At 53.9% G+C, this 22,658-nt stretch overlaps 1 protein-coding gene across 2 annotated transcripts in view; it reads left to right on the top strand.

Annotated features, from left to right (window-relative positions):
- Positions 1–16,425: 16,425 nt before the first annotated feature.
- Positions 16,426–22,658, top strand: part of BMP2K (BMP2 inducible kinase) — a 271,429-nt gene continuing 265,196 nt past the window's right edge. For both annotated transcript variants that reach the window (XR_014225958.1, XM_082273188.1), the window contains exon 1: positions 16,426–17,098. Coding sequence is in view for 1 of the 2 variants with exons in the window: in XM_082273188.1 (XP_082129314.1) it covers positions 16,930–17,098 (169 nt within the window). In the remaining variant the exon portion in view is untranslated. The remainder of the gene's footprint in view (positions 17,099–22,658) is intronic.

Raw genomic sequence — 22,658 nt, 5'->3', positions numbered from 1 at the left:
ACGCTCTGGTATATTGACCATCAGCGGGGAGCACGCTCTGGTACATTGACCATCAGCGGGGAGCACGCTCTGGTACATTGACCATCAGCGGGGAGCACGCTCTGGTACATTGACCATCAGCGCGGAGTACGCTCTGGTACATTGACCATCAGCGGGGAGCACGCTCTGGTACATTGACCATCAGCGGGGAGCACGCTCTGGTACATTGACCATCAGCGGGGAGCATGTTCTGGTACATTGACCATCAGCGGGGAGCACGCTCTGGTACATTGACCATCAGCGGGGGGCACGCTCTGGTATATTGACCATCAGCGGGGAGCACGCTCTGGTACATTGACCATCAGCGGGGAGCATGTTCTGGTACATTGACCACCAGCGGGGAGCACGCTCTGGTACATTGACCATCAGCGGGGGGCACGCTCTGGTATATTGACCATCAGCGGGGAGCACGCTCTGGTACATTGACCATCAGCGGGGAGCACGTTCTGGTATATTGACCATGAGCGGGGAGTACGCTCTGGTACATTGACCATCAGCGGGGAGTACGCTCTGGTACATTGACCATCAGCGGGGAGCACGCTCTGGTACATTGACCATCAGCGGGGAGCACGCTATAGTACATTGACCATCAGCGGGGAGCATGTTCTGGTACATTGACCATCAGCGGGGAGCACGCTCTGGTACATTGACCATCAGCGGGGGGCACGCTCTGGTATATTGACCATCAGCGGGGAGCACGCTCTGGTACATTGACCATCAGCGGGGGGCACGCTCTGGTATATTGACCATCAGCGGGGAGCACGCTCTGGTACATTGACCATCAGCGGGGAGCACGCTCTGGTACATTGACCATTAGCGGGGAGTACGCTCTGGTACATTGACCATCAGCGGGGAGCACGCTCTAGTACATTGACCATCAGCGGGGAGCACGCTCTGGTACATTGACCATCAGCGGGGAGCATGTTCTGGTACATTGACCATCAGCGGGGAGCACGCTCTGGTACATTGACCATCAGCGGGGGGCACGCTCTGGTATATTGACCATCAGCGGGGAGCACGCTCTGGTACATTGACCATCAGCGGGGAGCACGTTCTGGTATATTGACCATCAGCGGGGAGTACGCTCTGGTACATTGACCATCAGCGGGGAGTACGCTCTGGTACATTGACCATCAGCGGGGAGCACGCTCTGGTACATTGACCATCAGCGGGGAGCACGCTATGGTACATTGACCATCAGCGGGGAGCATGTTCTGGTACATTGACCATCAGCGGGGAGCACGCTCTGGTACATTGACCATCAGCGGGGAGCACGCTATGGTACATTGACCATCAGCGGGGAGCACGCTATGGTACATTGACCATCAGCGGGGAGCATGTTCTGGTACATTGACCATCAGCGGGGAGCACGCTCTGGTACATTGACCATCAGCGGGGGGCAAGCTCTGGTATATTGACCATCAGCGGGGAGCACGCTCTGGTACATTGACCATCAGCGGGGAGCACGCTCTGGTACATTGACCATCAGCGGGGAGTACGCTCTGGTACATTGACCATCAGCGGGGAGCACGCTCTGGTACATTGACCATCAGCGGGGAGTACGCTCTGGAACATTGACCATCAGTGGGGAGCACGCTCTGGTACATTGACCATCAGCGGGGAGCACGCTCTGGTACATTGACCATCAGCGGGGAGCATGTTCTGGTACATTGACCATCAGCGGGGAGCACGCTCTGGTACATTGACCATCAGCGGGGGGCACGCTCTGGTATATTGACCATCAGCGGGGAGCACGCTCTGGTACATTGACCATCAGCGGGGAGCATGTTCTGGTACATTGACCATCAGCGGGGAGCACGCTCTGGTACATTGACCATCAGCGGGGGGCACGCTCTGGTATATTGACCATCAGCGGGGAGCACGCTCTGGTACATTGACCATCAGCGGGGAGCACGTTCTTGTATATTGACCATGAGCGGGGAGTACGCTCTGGTACATTGACCATCAGCGGGGAGTACGCTCTGGTACATTGACCATCAGCGGGGAGCACGCTCTGGTACATTGACCATCAGCGGGGAGCACGCTATGGTACATTGACCATCAGCGGGGAGCATGTTCTGGTACATTGACCATCAGCGGGGAGCACGCTCTGGTACATTGACCATCAGCGGGGGGCACGCTCTGGTATATTGACCATCAGCGGGGAGCACGCTCTGGTACATTGACCATCAGCGGGGAGCACGCTCTGGTACATTGACCATCAGCGGGGAGCATGTTCTGGTACATTGACCATCAGCGGGGAGCACGCTCTGGTACATTGACCATCAGCGGGGGGCACGCTCTGGTATATTGACCATCAGCGGGGAGCACGCTCTGGTACATTGACCATCAGCGGGGAGCATGTTCTGGTACATTGACCATCAGTGGGGAGCACGCTCTGGTACATTGACCATCAGCGGGGGGTACGCTCTGGTACATTGACCATCAGCGGGGAGCACGCTCTGGTACATTGACCATCAGCGGGGAGCACGCTATGGTACATTGACCATCAGCGGGGAGCATGTTCTGGTACATTGACCATCAGCGGGGAGCACGCTCTGGTACATTGACCATCAGCGGGGGGCACGCTCTGGTATATTGACCATCAGCGGGGAGCACGCTCTGGTACATTGACCATCAGCGGGGAGCACGCTCTGGTACATTGACCATCAGCGGGGAGCATGTTCTGGTACATTGACCATCAGCGGGGAGCACGCTCTGGTACATTGACCATCAGCGGGGGGCACGCTCTGGTATATTGACCATCAGCGGGGAGCACGCTCTGGTACATTGACCATCAGCGGGGAGCATGTTCTGGTACATTGACCATCAGTGGGGAGCACGCTCTGGTACATTGACCATCAGCGGGGGGCACGCTCTGGTATATTGACCATCAGCGGGGAGCACGCTCTGGTACATTGACCATCAGCGGGGAGCACGTTCTGGTATATTGACCATCAGCGGGGAGTACGCTCTGGTACATTGACCATCAGCGGGGAGTACGCTCTGGTACATTGACCATCAGCGGGGAGCACGCTCTGGTTCATTGACCATCAGCGGGGAGCACGCTATGGTACATTGACCATCAGCGGGGAGCATGTTCTGGTACATTGACCATCAGCGGGGAGCACGCTCTGGTACATTGACCATCAGCGGGGGGCACGCTCTGGTATATTGACCATCAGCGGGGAGCACGCTCTGGTACATTGACCATCAGCGGGGAGCACGCTCTGGTACATTGACCATCAGCGGGGAGCATGTTCTGGTACATTGACCATCAGCGGGGAGCACGCTCTGGTACATTGACCATCAGCGGGGGGCACGCTCTGGTATATTGACCATCAGCGGGGAGCACGCTCTGGTACATTGACCATCAGCGGGGAGCATGTTCTGGTACATTGACCATCAGCGGGGAGCACGCTCTGGTACATTGACCATCAGCGGGGGGCACGCTCTGGTATATTGACCATCAGCGGGGAGCACGCTCTGGTACATTGACCATCAGCGGGGAGCACGTTCTGGTATATTGACCATCAGCGGGGAGTACGCTCTGGTACATTGACCATCAGCGGGGAGTACGCTCTGGTACATTGACCATCAGCGGGGAGCACGCTATGGTACATTGACCATCAGCGGGGAGCACGTTCTGGTACATTGACCATCAGCGGGGAGCACGCTCTGGTACATTGACCATCAGCGGGGAGCACGCTCTGGTACATTGACCATCAGCGGGGAGCACGCTCTGGTACATTGACCATCAGCGGGGAGCACGTTCTGGTACATTGACCATCAGCGGGGAGCACGCTCTGGTACATTGACCATCAGCGGGGGGCACGCTCTGGTATATTGACCATCAGCGGGGAGCACGCTCTGGTACATTGACCATCAGCGGGGAGCACGCTCTGGTACATTGACCATCAGCGGGGAGCATGTTCTGGTACATTGACCATCAGCGGGGAGCATGCTCTGGTACATTGACCATCAGCGGGGAGCACGCTCTGGTACATTGACCATCAGCGGGGAGCATATTCTGGTACATTGACCATCAGCGGGGAGCACGCTCTGGTACATTGACCATCAGCGGGGGGCACGCTCTGGTATATTGACCATCAGCGGGGAGCACGCTCTGGTACATTGACCATCAGCGGGGAGCACGCTCTGGTACATTGACCATCAGAGGGGAGCAGGTTCTGGTACATTGACCATCAGCGGGGAGCACGCTCTGGTACATCGACCATCAGCGGGAAGCGCGCTCTGGTACATCGACCATCAGCGGGGAGCATGTTCTGGTACATTGACCATCAGCGGGGAGCACGTTCTGGTACATTGACCATCAGTGGGGAGCATGTTCTGGTACATTGACCATCAGTGGGGAGCATGTTCTGGTACATTGACCATCAGCGGGGAGCACGCTCTGGTACATTGACCATCAGCGGGGGGCACGCTCTGGTATATTGACCATCAGCGGGGAACACGCTCTGGTACATTGACCATCAGCGGGGAGCACGCTCTGGTACATTGACCATCAGCGGGGAGCATGTTCTGGTACATTGACCATCAGCGGGGAGCACGCTCTGGTACATTGACCATCAGCGGGGAGCACGCTCTGGTACATTGACCATCAGCGGGGAGCATGTTCTGGTACATTGACCATCAGCGGGGAGCATGTTCTGGTACATTGACCATCAGCGGGGAGCACGCTCTCGTACATTGACCATCAGCGGGGAGCACGCTCTCGTACATTGACCATGAGCGGGGAGCACGCTCTGGTACATTGACCATCAGCGGGGGGCACGCTCTGGTACATTGACCATCAGCGGGGAGCATGTTCTGGTACATTGACCATCAGCGGGGAGCATGTTCTGGTACATTGACCATCAGCGGGGAGTACGCTCTGGTACATTGACCATCAGCGGGGGGCACGCTCTGGTATATTGATCATCAGCGGGGGGCACGCTCTGGTATATTGATCATCAGCGGGGGGCACGCTCTGGTATATTGATCATCAGCGGGGGGCACGCTCTGGTACATTGACCATCAGCGGGGAGCATGTTCTGGTACATTGACCATCAGCGGGGAGCACGCTCTGGTACATTGACCATCAGCGGGGGGCACGCTCTGGTACATTGACCATCAGCGGGGAGCATGTTCTGGTACATTGACCATCAGCGGGGAGCATGTTCTGGTACATTGACCATCAGCGGGGAGCATGTTCTGGTACATTGACCATCAGCGGGGAGTACGCTCTGGTACATTGACCATCAGCGGGGGGCACGCTCTGGTATATTGATCATCAGCGGGGGGCACGCTCTGGTATATTGATCATCAGCGTGGAGCATGTTCTGGTACATTGACCATCAGCGGGGAGCACGCTCTGGTACATTGACCATCAGCGGGGGGGCACGCTCTGGTATATTGACCATCAGCGGGGAACACGCTCTGGTACATTGACCATCAGCGGGGAGCACGCTCTGGTACATTGACCATCAGCGGGGAGCATGTTCTGGTACATTGACCATCAGCGGGGAGCACGCTCTGGTACATTGACCATCAGCGGGGAGCACGCTCTGGTACATTGACCATCAGCGGGGAGCATGTTCTGGTACATTGACCATCAGCGGGGAGCATGTTCTGGTACATTGACCATCAGCGGGGAGCACGCTCTCGTACATTGACCATGAGCGGGGAGCACGCTCTGGTACATTGACCATCAGCGGGGAGCACGCTCTGGCAGGGCTGGTGCTAGACTATTTTACACCCTAGGCAAGACCAGCTACTTGCGCCCCCCCCAAAAAATAAATAAATAAAAAGGGAAAGGGTTAAAAACTCCTCTATGTAATACCCAGTGACCCTGATCTGATGGTTCCTCCATGTTATACTGTCATACCCAGTGACCCCCATATTCCTTCATGTCCTTATGTCCCTCTATGTCACACCCAGGGACCCTGATGTTTTTCCATGTCACATCCTGGGACCCCAATATTCCTCAATTTCATGCTGTCATACCCAGTGACCACAATGTTCCTCTATGTCACACCAGGGGCCCCTGATGTTCCTCCATGTCACACTCGGAGAGACCCTGATGTTTTTACATGTCACACCTGGGGACATCAATCCCTCATGGCACATGAAGGGACCCCAATTTCTCAGGGCACACATGGTGACCCCGAACCCCTGTTACACCCAGGGACCCCTATCCCCCATGTCACACCTGGTGACTCAGATTCACCATGGCAAACCTGGTGACCCCGATTCCCTTTCACACCAGGGATCCTCCATGTCACACCCCGGGACCCCGATCCCCTGTTCTGGGGACACCCACTAGGCAGTATGAAGAGAGTGGTCCGCACTCTGTCCTCGTTCACCCTGATTCCTTTTCCCAGGACGCTCCTCTCCTGGACCACAGTGCTCACCGCGGCTCCAACTGGCTCGTGGTGGATGGAGAAGCAGCAGTCAGTGCTGAGCTCCGGCTCAGGTTCAGCTCTCCTCCGCTCCCTGCTTATTATCGACCCAGGGACGTGAACGGCTGCCCACCAGCTCAGTGCAGAGTATCACTTCCTGCTCGGGTTTTGGCCACTCAGCTCCAGCCGAAGAGGATCATCATGCAGGCAGCACTCCGGTGGGCTCCCTTCCTGCCTATTGGGCCCCCCCCCAAACAGCGGTGGAAAGCCAAGGCCTGGTAGTTCTGCCACTGCCACAGACACCTATCATCTTCCTCTGTCCTTTCTTCCTCACCCACTGCCGCCTCTCCCCTCAGCTCACAAGGATCATTAATGATGGAGAGAGAGTGCTGATTCATGGCTGTGCCCCTAGGTGGCAATGCGCCCTAGGTGGTTGCCTAGTTTGCCTAGTGGAAGCACCGGCCCTGCGCTCTGGTACATTGACCATCAGCGGGGAGCACGTTCTGGTATATTAACCATCAGCGGGGAGCACGCTCTGGTACATTGACCATCAGCGGGAAGCACGTTCTGGTACATTGACCATCAGCGGGGAGCACGCTCTGGTACATTGACCATCAGCGGGGAGCACGTTCTGGTACATTGACCATCAGCGGGGAGCACACTCTGGTACATTGACCATCAGCGGGGGCACGCTCTGGTACATTTACCATCAGCGGGGGCGCGCTCTGGTACATTGACCATCAGCGGGGAGCGCGCTCTGGTACATTGACCATCAGCGGGGAGCACGCTCTGGTACATTGACCATCAGCAGGGAGCACTCTCTGGTACATTGACCATCAGCGGGGAGCACGTTTTGGTACATTGACCATCAGTGGGGAGCGCGCTCTGGTACATTGACCATCAGCGGAGAGCACGTTCTGGTATATTGACCATCAGCGGGGAGCGCGCTCTGGTACATTGACCATCAGCGGGGAGCGCGCTCTGGTACATTGACCATCAGCGGAGAGCATGTTCTGGTACGTTGACCATCAGCGGGGAGCGCGCTCTGGTACATTGACCATCAGCGGGGAGCGCGCTCTGGTACATTGACCATCAACGGGGAGTGCGCTCTGGTACATTGACCATCAGCGGGGAGCCCGCTCTGGTACATTGACCATCAGCGGGGAGCACGCTCTGGTACATTGACCATCAGCGGGGAGCACGCTCTGGTACATTGACCATCAGCGGGGAGTACGCTCTGGTACATTGACCATCAGCGGGGAGCACGCTCTGGTACATTGACCATCAGCGGGGAGTACGCTCTGGTACATTGACCATCAGTGGGGAGCACGCTCTGGTACATTGACCATCAGCGGGGAGTACGCTCTGGTACATTGACCATCAGCGGGGAGCACGCTCTGGTACATTGACCATCAGCGGGGAGCACGCTCTGGTACATTGACCATCAGCGGGGAGCATGTTCTGGTACATTGACCATCAGCGGGGAGCACGCTCTGGTACATTGACCATCAGTGGGGGGCACGCTCTGGTATATTGACCATCAGCGGGGAGCACGCTCTGGTACATTGACCATCAGCGGGGAGCATGTTCTGGTACATTGACCATCAGCGGGGAGCACGCTCTGGTACATTGACCATCAGCGGGGGGCACGCTCTGGTATATTGACCATCAGCGGGGAGCACGCTCTGGTACATTGACCATCAGCGGGGAGCACGTTCTTGTATATTGACCATGAGCGGGGAGCACGCTCTGGTACATTGACCATCAGCGGGGAGTACGCTCTGGTACATTGACCATCAGCGGGGAGCACGCTCTGGTACATTGACCATCAGCGGGGAGCACGCTATGGTACATTGACCATCAGCGGGGAGCATGTTCTGGTACATTGACCATCAGCGGGGAGCACGCTCTGGTACATTGACCATCAGCGGGGGGCACGCTCTGGTATATTGACCATCAGCGGGGAGCACGCTCTGGTACATTGACCATCAGCGGGGAGCACGCTCTGGTACATTGACCATCAGCGGGGAGCATGTTCTGGTACATTGACCATCAGCGGGGAGCACGCTCTGGTACATTGACCATCAGCGGGGGGCACGCTCTGGTATATTGACCATCAGCGGGGAGCACGCTCTGGTACATTGACCATCAGCGGGGAGCATGTTCTGGTACATTGACCATCAGTGGGGAGCACGCTCTGGTACATTGACCATCAGCGGGGGGCACGCTCTGGTATATTGACCATCAGCGGGGAGCACGCTCTGGTACATTGACCATCAGCGGGGAGCACGCTCTGGTACATTGACCATCAGCGGGGAGCACGCTCTGGTACATTGACCATCAGCGCGGAGTACGCTCTGGTACATTGACCATCAGCGGGGAGCACGCTCTGGTACATTGACCATCAGCGGGGAGCACGCTCTGGTACATTGACCATCAGCGGGGAGCATGTTCTGGTACATTGACCATCAGCGGGGAGCACGCTCTGGTACATTGACCATCAGCGGGGGGCACGCTCTGGTATATTGACCATCAGCGGGGAGCACGCTCTGGTACATTGACCATCAGCGGGGAGCATGTTCTGGTACATTGACCACCAGCGGGGAGCACGCTCTGGTACATTGACCATCAGCGGGGGGCACGCTCTGGTATATTGACCATCAGCGGGGAGCACGCTCTGGTACATTGACCATCAGCGGGGAGCACGTTCTGGTATATTGACCATGAGCGGGGAGTACGCTCTGGTACATTGACCATCAGCGGGGAGTACGCTCTGGTACATTGACCATCAGCGGGGAGCACGCTCTGGTACATTGACCATCAGCGGGGAGCACGCTATAGTACATTGACCATCAGCGGGGAGCATGTTCTGGTACATTGACCATCAGCGGGGAGCACGCTCTGGTACATTGACCATCAGCGGGGAGCACGCTCTGGTACATTGACCATTAGCGGGGAGTACGCTCTGGTACATTGACCATCAGCGGGGAGCACGCTCTAGTACATTGACCATCAGCGGGGAGCACGCTCTGGTACATTGACCATCAGCGGGGAGCATGTTCTGGTACATTGACCATCAGCGGGGAGCACGCTCTGGTACATTGACCATCAGCGGGGGGCACGCTCTGGTATATTGACCATCAGCGGGGAGCACGCTCTGGTACATTGACCATCAGCGGGGAGCACGTTCTGGTATATTGACCATCAGCGGGGAGTACGCTCTGGTACATTGACCATCAGCGGGGAGTACGCTCTGGTACATTGACCATCAGCGGGGAGCACGCTCTGGTACATTGACCATCAGCGGGGAGCACGCTATGGTACATTGACCATCAGCGGGGAGCATGTTCTGGTACATTGACCATCAGCGGGGAGCACGCTCTGGTACATTGACCATCAGCGGGGAGCACGCTATGGTACATTGACCATCAGCGGGGAGCACGCTATGGTACATTGACCATCAGCGGGGAGCATGTTCTGGTACATTGACCATCAGCGGGGAGCACGCTCTGGTACATTGACCATCAGCGGGGGGCAAGCTCTGGTATATTGACCATCAGCGGGGAGCACGCTCTGGTACATTGACCATCAGCGGGGAGCACGCTCTGGTACATTGACCATCAGCGGGGAGTACGCTCTGGTACATTGACCATCAGCGGGGAGCACGCTCTGGTACATTGACCATCAGCGGGGAGTACGCTCTGGAACATTGACCATCAGTGGGGAGCACGCTCTGGTACATTGACCATCAGCGGGGAGCACGCTCTGGTACATTGACCATCAGCGGGGAGCATGTTCTGGTACATTGACCATCAGCGGGGAGCACGCTCTGGTACATTGACCATCAGCGGGGGGCACGCTCTGGTATATTGACCATCAGCGGGGAGCACGCTCTGGTACATTGACCATCAGCGGGGAGCATGTTCTGGTACATTGACCATCAGCGGGGAGCACGCTCTGGTACATTGACCATCAGCGGGGGGCACGCTCTGGTATATTGACCATCAGCGGGGAGCACGCTCTGGTACATTGACCATCAGCGGGGAGCACGTTCTTGTATATTGACCATGAGCGGGGAGTACGCTCTGGTACATTGACCATCAGCGGGGAGTACGCTCTGGTACATTGACCATCAGCGGGGAGCACGCTCTGGTACATTGACCATCAGCGGGGAGCACGCTATGGTACATTGACCATCAGCGGGGAGCATGTTCTGGTACATTGACCATCAGCGGGGAGCACGCTCTGGTACATTGACCATCAGCGGGGGGCACGCTCTGGTATATTGACCATCAGCGGGGAGCACGCTCTGGTACATTGACCATCAGCGGGGAGCACGCTCTGGTACATTGACCATCAGCGGGGAGCATGTTCTGGTACATTGACCATCAGCGGGGAGCACGCTCTGGTACATTGACCATCAGCGGGGGGCACGCTCTGGTATATTGACCATCAGCGGGGAGCACGCTCTGGTACATTGACCATCAGCGGGGAGCATGTTCTGGTACATTGACCATCAGTGGGGAGCACGCTCTGGTACATTGACCATCAGCGGGGGGCACGCTCTGGTATATTGACCATCAGCGGGGAGCACGCTCTGGTACATTGACCATCAGCGGGGAGCACGTTCTGGTATATTGACCATCAGCGGGGAGTACGCTCTGGTACATTGACCATCAGCGGGGAGTACGCTCTGGTACATTGACCATCAGCGGGGAGCACGCTCTGGTTCATTGACCATCAGCGGGGAGCACGCTATGGTACATTGACCATCAGCGGGGAGCATGTTCTGGTACATTGACCATCAGCGGGGAGCACGCTCTGGTACATTGACCATCAGCGGGGGGCACGCTCTGGTATATTGACCATCAGCGGGGAGCACGCTCTGGTACATTGACCATCAGCGGGGAGCACGCTCTGGTACATTGACCATCAGCGGGGAGCATGTTCTGGTACATTGACCATCAGCGGGGAGCACGCTCTGGTACATTGACCATCAGCGGGGGGCACGCTCTGGTATATTGACCATCAGCGGGGAGCACGCTCTGGTACATTGACCATCAGCGGGGAGCATGTTCTGGTACATTGACCATCAGCGGGGAGCACGCTCTGGTACATTGACCATCAGCGGGGGGCACGCTCTGGTATATTGACCATCAGCGGGGAGCACGCTCTGGTACATTGACCATCAGCGGGGAGCACGTTCTGGTATATTGACCATCAGCGGGGAGTACGCTCTGGTACATTGACCATCAGCGGGGAGTACGCTCTGGTACATTGACCATCAGCGGGGAGCACGCTATGGTACATTGACCATCAGCGGGGAGCACGTTCTGGTACATTGACCATCAGCGGGGAGCACGCTCTGGTACATTGACCATCAGCGGGGAGCACGCTCTGGTACATTGACCATCAGCGGGGAGCACGCTCTGGTACATTGACCATCAGCGGGGAGCACGTTCTGGTACATTGACCATCAGCGGGGAGCACGCTCTGGTACATTGACCATCAGCGGGGGGCACGCTCTGGTATATTGACCATCAGCGGGGAGCACGCTCTGGTACATTGACCATCAGCGGGGAGCACGCTCTGGTACATTGACCATCAGCGGGGAGCATGTTCTGGTACATTGACCATCAGCGGGGAGCATGCTCTGGTACATTGACCATCAGCGGGGAGCACGCTCTGGTACATTGACCATCAGCGGGGAGCATATTCTGGTACATTGACCATCAGCGGGGAGCACGCTCTGGTACATTGACCATCAGCGGGGGGCACGCTCTGGTATATTGACCATCAGCGGGGAGCACGCTCTGGTACATTGACCATCAGCGGGGAGCACGCTCTGGTACATTGACCATCAGAGGGGAGCAGGTTCTGGTACATTGACCATCAGCGGGGAGCACGCTCTGGTACATCGACCATCAGCGGGAAGCGCGCTCTGGTACATCGACCATCAGCGGGGAGCATGTTCTGGTACATTGACCATCAGCGGGGAGCACGTTCTGGTACATTGACCATCAGTGGGGAGCATGTTCTGGTACATTGACCATCAGTGGGGAGCATGTTCTGGTACATTGACCATCAGCGGGGAGCACGCTCTGGTACATTGACCATCAGCGGGGGGCACGCTCTGGTATATTGACCATCAGCGGGGAACACGCTCTGGTACATTGACCATCAGCGGGGAGCACGCTCTGGTACATTGACCATCAGCGGGGAGCATGTTCTGGTACATTGACCATCAGCGGGGAGCACGCTCTGGTACATTGACCATCAGCGGGGAGCACGCTCTGGTACATTGACCATCAGCGGGGAGCATGTTCTGGTACATTGACCATCAGCGGGGAGCATGTTCTGGTACATTGACCATCAGCGGGGAGCACGCTCTCGTACATTGACCATGAGCGGGGAGCACGCTCTGGTACATTGACCATCAGCGGGGGGCACGCTCTGGTACATTGTCCATCAGCGGGGAGCATGTTCTGGTACATTGACCATCAGCGGGGAGCATGTTCTGGTACATTGACCATCAGCGGGGAGCATGTTCTGGTACATTGACCATCAGCGGGGAGTACGCTCTGGTACATTGACCATCAGCGGGGGGCACGCTCTGGTATATTGATCATCAGCGGGGGGCACGCTCTGGTATATTGATCATCAGCGGGGGGCACGCTCTGGTATATTGATCATCAGCGGGGGGCACGCTCTGGTACATTGACCATCAGCGGGGAGCATGTTCTGGTACATTGACCATCAGCGGGGAGCACGCTCTGGTACATTGACCATCAGCGGGGGGCACGCTCTGGTACATTGACCATCAGCGGGGAGCATGTTCTGGTACATTGACCATCAGCGGGGAGCATGTTCTGGTACATTGACCATCAGCGGGGAGCATGTTCTGGTACATTGACCATCAGCGGGGAGTACGCTCTGGTACATTGACCATCAGCGGGGGGCACGCTCTGGTATATTGATCATCAGCGGGGGGCACGCTCTGGTATATTGATCATCAGCGGGGAGCATGTTCTGGTACATTGACCATCAGCGGGGAGCACGCTCTGGTACATTGACCATCAGCGGGGGGGCACGCTCTGGTATATTGACCATCAGCGGGGAACACGCTCTGGTACATTGACCATCAGCGGGGAGCACGCTCTGGTACATTGACCATCAGCGGGGAGCATGTTCTGGTACATTGACCATCAGCGGGGAGCACGCTCTGGTACATTGACCATCAGCGGGGAGCACGCTCTGGTACATTGACCATCAGCGGGGAGCATGTTCTGGTACATTGACCATCAGCGGGGAGCATGTTCTGGTACATTGACCATCAGCGGGGAGCACGCTCTCGTACATTGACCATGAGCGGGGAGCACGCTCTGGTACATTGACCATCAGCGGGGGGCACGCTCTGGTACATTGGCCATCAGCGGGGAGCATGTTCTGGTACATTGACCATCAGCGGGGAGCATGTTCTGGTACATTGACCATCAGCGGGGAGCATGTTCTGGTACATTGACCATCAGCGGGGAGTACGCTCTGGTACATTGACCATCAGCGGGGGGCACGCTCTGGTATATTGATCATCAGCGGGGGGCACGCTCTGGTATATTGATCATCAGCGGGGGGCACGCTCTGGTATATTGATCATCAGCGGGGGGCACGCTCTGGTACATTGACCATCAGCGGGGAGCATGTTCTGGTACATTGACCATCAGCGGGGAGCACGCTCTGGTACATTGACCATCAGCGGGGGGCACGCTCTGGTACATTGACCATCAGCGGGGAGCATGTTCTGGTACATTGACCATCAGCGGGAGCATGTTCTGGTACATTGACCATCAGCGGGGAGCATGTTCTGGTACATTGACCATCAGCGGGGAGTACGCTCTGGTACATTGACCATCAGCGGGGGGCACGCTCTGGTATATTGATCATCAGCGGGGGGCACGCTCTGGTATATTGATCATCAGCGGGGGGCACGCTCTGGTATATTGATCATCAGCGGGGGGCACGCTCTGGTACATTGACCATCAGCGGGGAGCATGTTCTGGTACATTGACCATCAGCGGGGAGCACGCTCTGGTACATTGACCATCAGCGGGGGGCACGCTCTGGTACATTGACCATCAGCGGGGAGCATGTTCTGGTACATTGACCATCAGCGGGGAGCATGTTCTGGTACATTGACCATCAGCGGGGAGCATGTTCTGGTACATTGACCATCAGCGGGGAGCACGCTCTGGTACATTGACCATCAGCGGGGAGCACGCTCTGGTACATTGACCATCAGCGGGGAGCATGTTCTGGTACATTGACCATCAGCGGGGAGCACGCTCTCGTACATTGACCATGAGCGGGGAGCACGCTCTGGTACATTGACCATCAGCGGGGGGCACGCTCTGGTACATTGGCCATCAGCGGGGAGCATGTTCTGGTACATTGACCATCAGCGGGGAGCATGTTCTGGTACATTGACCATCAGCGGGGAGCATGTTCTGGTACATTGACCATCAGCGGGGAGTACGCTCTGGTACATTGACCATCAGCGGGGGGCACGCTCTGGTATATTGATCATCAGCGGGGGGCACGCTCTGGTATATTGATCATCAGCGGGGGGCACGCTCTGGTATATTGATCATCAGCGGGGGGCACGCTCTGGTACATTGACCATCAGCGGGGAGCATGTTCTGGTACATTGACCATCAGCGGGGAGCACGCTCTGGTACATTGACCATCAGCGGGGGGCACGCTCTGGTACATTGACCATCAGCGGGGAGCATGTTCTGGTACATTGACCATCAGCGGGAGCATGTTCTGGTACATTGACCATCAGCGGGGAGCATGTTCTGGTACATTGACCATCAGCGGGGAGTACGCTCTGGTACATTGACCATCAGCGGGGGGCACGCTCTGGTATATTGATCATCAGCGGGGGGCACGCTCTGGTATATTGATCATCAGCGGGGGGCACGCTCTGGTATATTGATCATCAGCGGGGGGCACGCTCTGGTACATTGACCATCAGCGGGGAGCATGTTCTGGTACATTGACCATCAGCGGGGAGCACGCTCTGGTACATTGACCATCAGCGGGGGGCACGCTCTGGTACATTGACCATCAGCGGGGGGCACGCTCTGGTACATTGACCATCAGCGGGGAGCATGTTCTGGTACATTGACCATCAGCGGGGAGCATGTTCTGGTACATTGACCATCAGCGGGGAGCATGTTCTGGTACATTGACCATCAGCGGGGAATACGCTCTGGTACATTGACCATCAGCGGGGGGCACGCTCTGGTATATTGATCATCAGCGGGGGGCACGCTCTGGTATATTGATCATCAGCGGGGAGCATGTTCTGGTACATTGACCATCAGCGGGGGGCACGCTCTGGTACATTGACCATCAGTGGTGAGGTGAACATTTCCAAAACAATATGGTGATACCACCTAACACATGGACTACTCCTGACACTGGAGCGATTGAGCTTGATATGACTATTTTCTACCTTTGTTTGTGAGTAGCCATTTTATATGTTGTACTAATAAAGCCAATCATTGAGGATAATGCGCTAGGTTGGTGCGCCCTTTTTTCGTTTCTTTTTGCCGTGAGGTGAACATGGTCTGGTGCACTGGTCATTGTGGTCAATGGTGGGGTAAGTGATATTGGTGCTGGAACTGTAGGAAATCAATATATCTCTGCTCACATGGAACTCTAAGCATCCTATAGACCCTTGGCTGATAAAGAGATAGGAATAACGGTAGACTTTTGTGTAGAAGAGGGTTCTAATAAAGGGCCAGCAGTTGTGAAGTATGCAGTTTGCCCTGTGTGCCTCCTCTCCAGTCTCTCACACATACATGCAGATTTGGGGTGTACACGCACTAGTGTGCTCTGTGCACAGCCAAGCCGCGTGCATGCATACCTCTCTCCTCCTTCCATGTCAGTTTCCTGGGCGGGCGCTAGGAGGAGCTGTCGCTAGCAGCAGCGGGAGGAGGTGGATTTTTTTTTTTTTTGGCCTCTGAATGGATGAACTTCGGATTGTCCTCTTCCGTTTCCAGCACTTCAACAAGCCGAGGAGCTAACAACAACAAGTCCAAGTAGTGGCCAGCACTGACTATAGGATCGGAGGGGGAGCCCCGGGCTGTGTGTGGTAATGCTGGGGCACTGCCTTGTCTGCAGGGCATGCATGCTGCTGCTGTCCCTTGCCTGTGTGAGCATTGTTTAGTGTGTGTGGCATGCTGTAGATGCAGCCTGCTCCCTTAGCTTTGTCTATCTGCTGCCTTTGTGTGTATGCCAGCCTGCTCACCTCTGACTGAGCCCCTGCTAGTGGAGTGGCTGGGATTTGGTGGGATTGGTGCAGTGTATATGAGCAGCCCCCCCTTTCTGTGTGTGTGTGTGTGACAGCTTTTGGCATTGGCCATACCTGGGGGGAAAGGTGAGCCTGCTGAGCCCCTAGTGTCAGTGCTGCCAGGGTGGGGGCACAATGAAGAAGTTTTCTCGAATGCCCAAGTCGGAGAGCGGTGGAGGCGGCGGTGGAGTGGGTGCTCTGGGTGCTGGATCAGCTGGAAATTTTACCAGTGGAGGGGTGACGCTGGGCAGATGTTTCACCATTGGCCGTCATCAAGTAACCGTGGAGGAACTTGTGGCAGAAGGTAATCTTTTATTCTATTTAACCATTGTTGTGGCCTGTTTCCTGTTATCGCCTTCATCTGATGTATAGATAACTGGCTGCTATTGACAACTGTCTGTACACTTTGCTTTCTATGGGTGGAATGCACAGAGCTTTGTGACAGGTGATGTTTTCATTTGGAGAACTAACACCGGGTAGTCCAGGAAAACATTGTTACGGGGCTTTGTAGGCCAACAATTGTGCTCACACTTTATTTCTACAAAAAATTAAATACATGCCCTAGGTCATGTTGGCCTGACACCTATGCATATACCATGTTTTTAAGTCTCAGCACCCTTTACAGGGATGAAGAATTTTTGAGGTACTCCAGTCTAAAATGTGAATGTTGCTTATTAGTGGAAAACCTGAATAGAGAAAAATGAATGATATACACTCAGGTGGTCGTGCCTAGGAAATCACTATGATCAATAAGTATGTGGGGATGTAAATGTGTCAATCAATGTTGTAGAATAAATAAATATGAGCTGCAGGTCCAGACAACAAAAGTTGAATGAATTGCAAAAGGGTATAAAGACTGCGCTCAAGTGGAAAACCTGAGACTGGAATAGTACACACCACCATCTTTATTAAATTAACTTCATGTCAGAGGTCCCCTTTTCATGTCTGAGGTCTCCTTCTTTCACGTCAGAGGTCTCCTTCTGTCACGTCAGAGGTCTCCTTCTGTCACGTCAGAGGTCTCCTTCTGTCACGTCAGAGGTCTCCTTCTGTCACATCAGAGGTCTCCTTCTGTCACGTCAGAGGTCTCCTTCTGTCACGTCAGAGGTCTCCTTCTGTCACGTCAGAGGTCTCCTTCTGTCACGTCAGAGGTCTCCTTCTGTCACGTCAGAGGTCTCCTTCTTTCACGTCAGAGGTCTCCTTCTGTCACATCAGAGGTCTCCTTCTGTCACGTCAGAGGTCTCCTTCTGTCACGTCAGAGGTCTCCTTCTGTCACGTCAGAGGTCTCCTTCTGTCACGTCAGAGGTCTCCTTCTGTCACGTCAGAGGTCTCCTTCTGTCACGTCAGAGGTCTCCTTCTGTCACGTCAGAGGTCTCCTTCTTTCACGTCAGAGGTCTCCTTCTTTCACGTCACAGGTCTCCTTCTTTCACGTCACAGGTCTCCTTCTTTCACGTCACAGGTCTCCTCCTTTCACGTCACAGGTCTCCTCCTTTCACGTCACAGGTCTCCTCCTTTCACGTCACAGGTCTCCTCCTTTCACGTCACAGGTCTCCTCCTTTCACGTCAGAGGTCTCCTCCTTTCACGTCAGAGGTCTCCTCCTTTCACGTCAGAGGTCTCCTCCTTTCACGTCAGAGGTCTCCTCCTTTCACGTCAGAGGTCTCCTCCTTTCACGTCAGAGGTCTCCTCCTTTCACGTCAGAGGTCTCCTTCTTTCACGTCAGAGGTCTCCTTCTTTCACGTCAGAGGTCTCCTTCTTTCACGTCAGAGGTCTCCTTCTTTCACGTCAGAGGTCTGCTTCTTTCACGTCAGAGGTCTGCTTCTTTCACGTCAGAGGTCTGCTTCTTTCACGTCACAGGTCTCCTCCTTTCACGTCAGAGGTCTCCTCCTTTCACGTCAGAGGTCTCCTCCTTTCACGTCAGAGGTCTCCTCCTTTCACGTCAGAGGTCTCCTCCTTTCACGTCAGAGGTCTCCTCCTTTCACGTCAGAGGTCTCCTCCTTTCACGTCAGAGGTCTCCTCCTTTCACGTCAGAGGTCTCCTCCTTTCACGTCAGAGGTCTCCTTCTTTCACGTCAGAGGTCTCCTCCTTTCACGTCAGAGGTCTCCTTCTTTCACGTCAGAGGTCTCCTTCTTTCACGTCAGAGGTCTCCTTCTTTCACGTCAGAGGTCTCCTTCTTTCACGTCAGAGGTCTCCTTCTTTCACGTCAGAGGTCTCCTTCTTTCACGTCAGAGGTCTCCTTCTTTCACGTCAGAGGTCTCCTTCTTTCACGTCAGAGGTCTCCTTCTTTCACGTCAGAGGTCTCCTTCTTTCACGTCAGAGGTCTGCTTCTTTCACGTCAGAGGTCTGCTTCTTTCACGTCAGAGGTCTGCTTCTTTCACGTCAGAGGTCTGCTTCTTTCACGTCAGAGGTCTGCTTCTTTCACGTCAGAGGTCTGCTTCTTTCACGTCAGAGGTCTGCTTCTTTCACGTCAGAGGTCTGCTTCTTTCACGTCAGAGGTCTGCTTCTTTCACGTCAGAGGTCTGCTTCTTTCACGTCAGAGGTCTGCTTCTTTCACGTCAGAGGTCTGCTTCTTTCACGTCAGAGGTCTGCTTCTTTCACGTCAGAGGTCTGCTTCTTCCCATCAGCGTGGCCTCTTTCTTCCCATCAGCGTGGCCTCTTTCTTTCTTCCCGTCGGAGCCGCCTCTTTCTTTCTTTCTTCCCGTCGGAGCCGCCTCCTCCTCCTGGATAGAGGTCCCTCTATGACACCAGCGGTCCCCCCTTAACATTAGTGGTCTCCCCCTTAACATTAGTGGTCTCCCCCATCGCAGAGTTCTCTCATTGGTCTTGTGCTTGTGGCACCCTGGTTGGGCGACACTGTGGCATGTCTTTTTTTAATCTTTGTATAAAACTGTGAACAAATAATTTCTTTAAAGGTATGTGTTGTGACTCTTTATGGTACCTGCAAAGTCCCATAATGTACATAATTATGTTGCTCTTGAGTATGATCGATATGTGGTAGTGGTACAGGTACGTTTTTGTTATCTAGTCACTCTGTAGTAAGTACTATATTGTTGTTGACGGTGTCAGAACTGCTCTGAGCATGTTGATATATCTGATAATCTGATATTGATCATATGATATTATATAGACTGACACTTTTATACAAAACATTATCCAATTTAATTCAGCTGTTTAAAGCTAAACTCCAGGAATAGTCTTAACTGCATACTTGACATTAGTCTAGCCTGGACCATTGTGTATGCATTCATATCTCATACCTCAGGGGACCACTGTGGAAGGAGAAAATCACTGTAGCCATTCTTAGTATTAGGCCTCATGCACACTGGACATTTTTATAGCTGCTGTTTTTTTGGAATCAGACGTTTTTTTTTTTTTTTTTTTACAGCCAATAAATGCCCCAGCATGTTATCCTATGTGTCCATGCACACATAGGCTTTTAGCAGTTTTTGGCATGGGCAGTTTCTGGCTGTAAAAAAAAACGAAAACCAGTGGGTTTTTGGTAGCATTTTTCAGCTGTAAAAACGCTCTAACGCCAAACAACGCTGCTAACTGGCGCTTTTTGACGTTTTTTTTCCCATTGCTTTTTTTAAGCCTGGGTTCTGTTTCGAGATGTCGTTCATGGAACATATCCTGGGTTCACACTGGTGCATGCTGCACACCGCGTGTGATTTGCACCAAAACGCACCGCATTCCTGTGCACATCACAGGTGATGTCTGTGCGATGCAATTTGAGCATATATTTTGTATGGCTCAAATTGGATTACATTTGCACCAAAATGTTGTAGGACCCTTTTTTTCTCCACACCTAATTGCATTGCAGGGATGTGAACACCCATGCCATGTGATTCTGGCAAGCACACTGCATTTTGCAATCTGTTTCGGGGGGGGGGGATCGTTCATGGAATATGAAGCCCTGTTGACATTGTGCCAGTTTGGCATGCGATTTGTCATGTCGAATCGCATGTCAAATCAGAGCCTATTGCCGGCAACGCCACCGGTTTTGAAATCATTCAGCTGAATGAACACGATTTCAAACTCGCATGTCAGTGCAACTTCGGGGGCGATTTGAAAGACATCTGTATGGGTTCATGCACAGATGTCTATTGAAGTCGCCAAAAGTAGTGCAGAAACTACTTTTGGGAATTAGTGCAGCGCCACAAAGTCAGGGTTGCACCAATTCGGACAGTGACGTTGCCGGCAATAGGCTCTGAATTGGCACACGATTTGACATGTCAAATCTGCCCAATGTGAATAGGGGCTTAATGTTCTATGAACTACACCCCGAAACAGATTTCAAAATGCAGTGAGCTTGACAGAATCGCATCACCCATGCGATGCGATTTTGATGCGGGGGAAAAAAGGGACCACATTTGCACCAAAATGTTGTAGGACCCTTTTTTCTCTGCACCTAAATCTTATCGCATGGGTGTGAGCACCCATGTAATGCAATTCAGGCAAGCATTGCATTGTGGGAAAATCAGAGTTACTAAAATAGTAGAGAGGTGATTTTTTTTTTTAGCTAAAAACGTCAAAAAACGCTACTGCCGAAAAAACGCCAATGCAAAAAAGCTAAAAACCGCTGAAAAACTCACTGCAAAGCCACTGCTGTTTTTATAACCTCCAGTGTGCATGAGGCCTTACAGTGATTGCTGCGATCTTCCAGGTCCTGTACCAAGCTGCATCCTTGCTGCACACTGACCACAGGGGGCCATTTCTTTGGCATCACTGCTATTCACAGTTTGGCTTATATTTTTTCTTAATGAATACAAGGTGTTCCCTGATTGGATGAGGTGGAGAGGAAGGATGATGGCACAGTCTCCACCTCACTCAGAGAATAGCTTTTGCTAATTTAAAACAGAAATACAAGGTGTTTTGTGAGGGGCAAGCAAGCGACCACCCCCCCGTGGTTGTGCAGTGGGATAGCCATTTGGCACAGGACTTGGAAGATCATGGTAATTGCTATAGTAGCGCTGACTACTACATGGATTGTCAGCTTCCACAGTGGTCCTCAAGTATGAAATATGCATACTTACATTGGTCCAAGTTGAACAAATGTATGCAATAAAGATCCTTGGAGTTCAGCTTGCAACATATTGAACAAATACTGCTCAATTAGAAGACATTTCACTGATAGTAATGTGAAATCTAACTTGATGCTGTGGGTGACAGCATAATATGTAAATCCCCTTATTACCAGATAATGACACTTTTAGGTAAAAAATGGAGAGTCTTTCACTTTGTCAATTCAAGACAAAGGGACAGATTCTATTGAAAGAACACCATCCCCATTCACTGATGTTCCCTTCTTCCTCCAGGTGGAGTCTTCAGAAATACTCAGTGCCTTTGGATATTAGAGAATGTGCCACTTTTTTTTTTTTTTTTTTTTAGAGGACACGAGTAGGCAGGCCATGTACTACCACACTGTATAAAAGGGGTTTGTACTTTGCCCAAACTAAGGTTTATTTGGGGGGACCAGTGACATTATTACAGTAATCAGTGCTAAAAATATGCACTGTTACTGTAATAATGACACTGGCAGGGAATGGGTTAACTCAGTGGGTGATCAAGGGGTTAAATGTAAGCATAGGGGAGTGTTTCTAACTGTATGGGGGTGGGGCTTGTGAAATGATCACAGAGACCTGTGATCCTATATAGAAGGATGACAGGCGCTCTGTGATCGTTCCAGAGAGAAGAACGGTCAGCTGTGTTTACTATAGCTGACCGTCCTTCTCTCTTATCGGGGAGCGATCATGGGTGCCCGGCGCCAATCGGAGCCGCCAGCCCCGTGCATCGGAGCCCCCTAACTGCAGTAAAACTGCGGCGGCAGGCGGTCGGGAACAGGTTAAAACAAAAAAAAAAGTTAAATTGC

Source organism: Pelophylax lessonae (genome assembly GCF_965119305.1).
Source record: "Pelophylax lessonae genome assembly, chromosome: 1".
Lineage (NCBI taxonomy): Eukaryota > Metazoa > Chordata > Amphibia > Anura > Ranidae > Pelophylax > Pelophylax lessonae.
The sequence above is the reverse complement of the archived record's forward strand: the minus strand, read 5'-3'. Positions and strand labels throughout refer to the sequence as shown.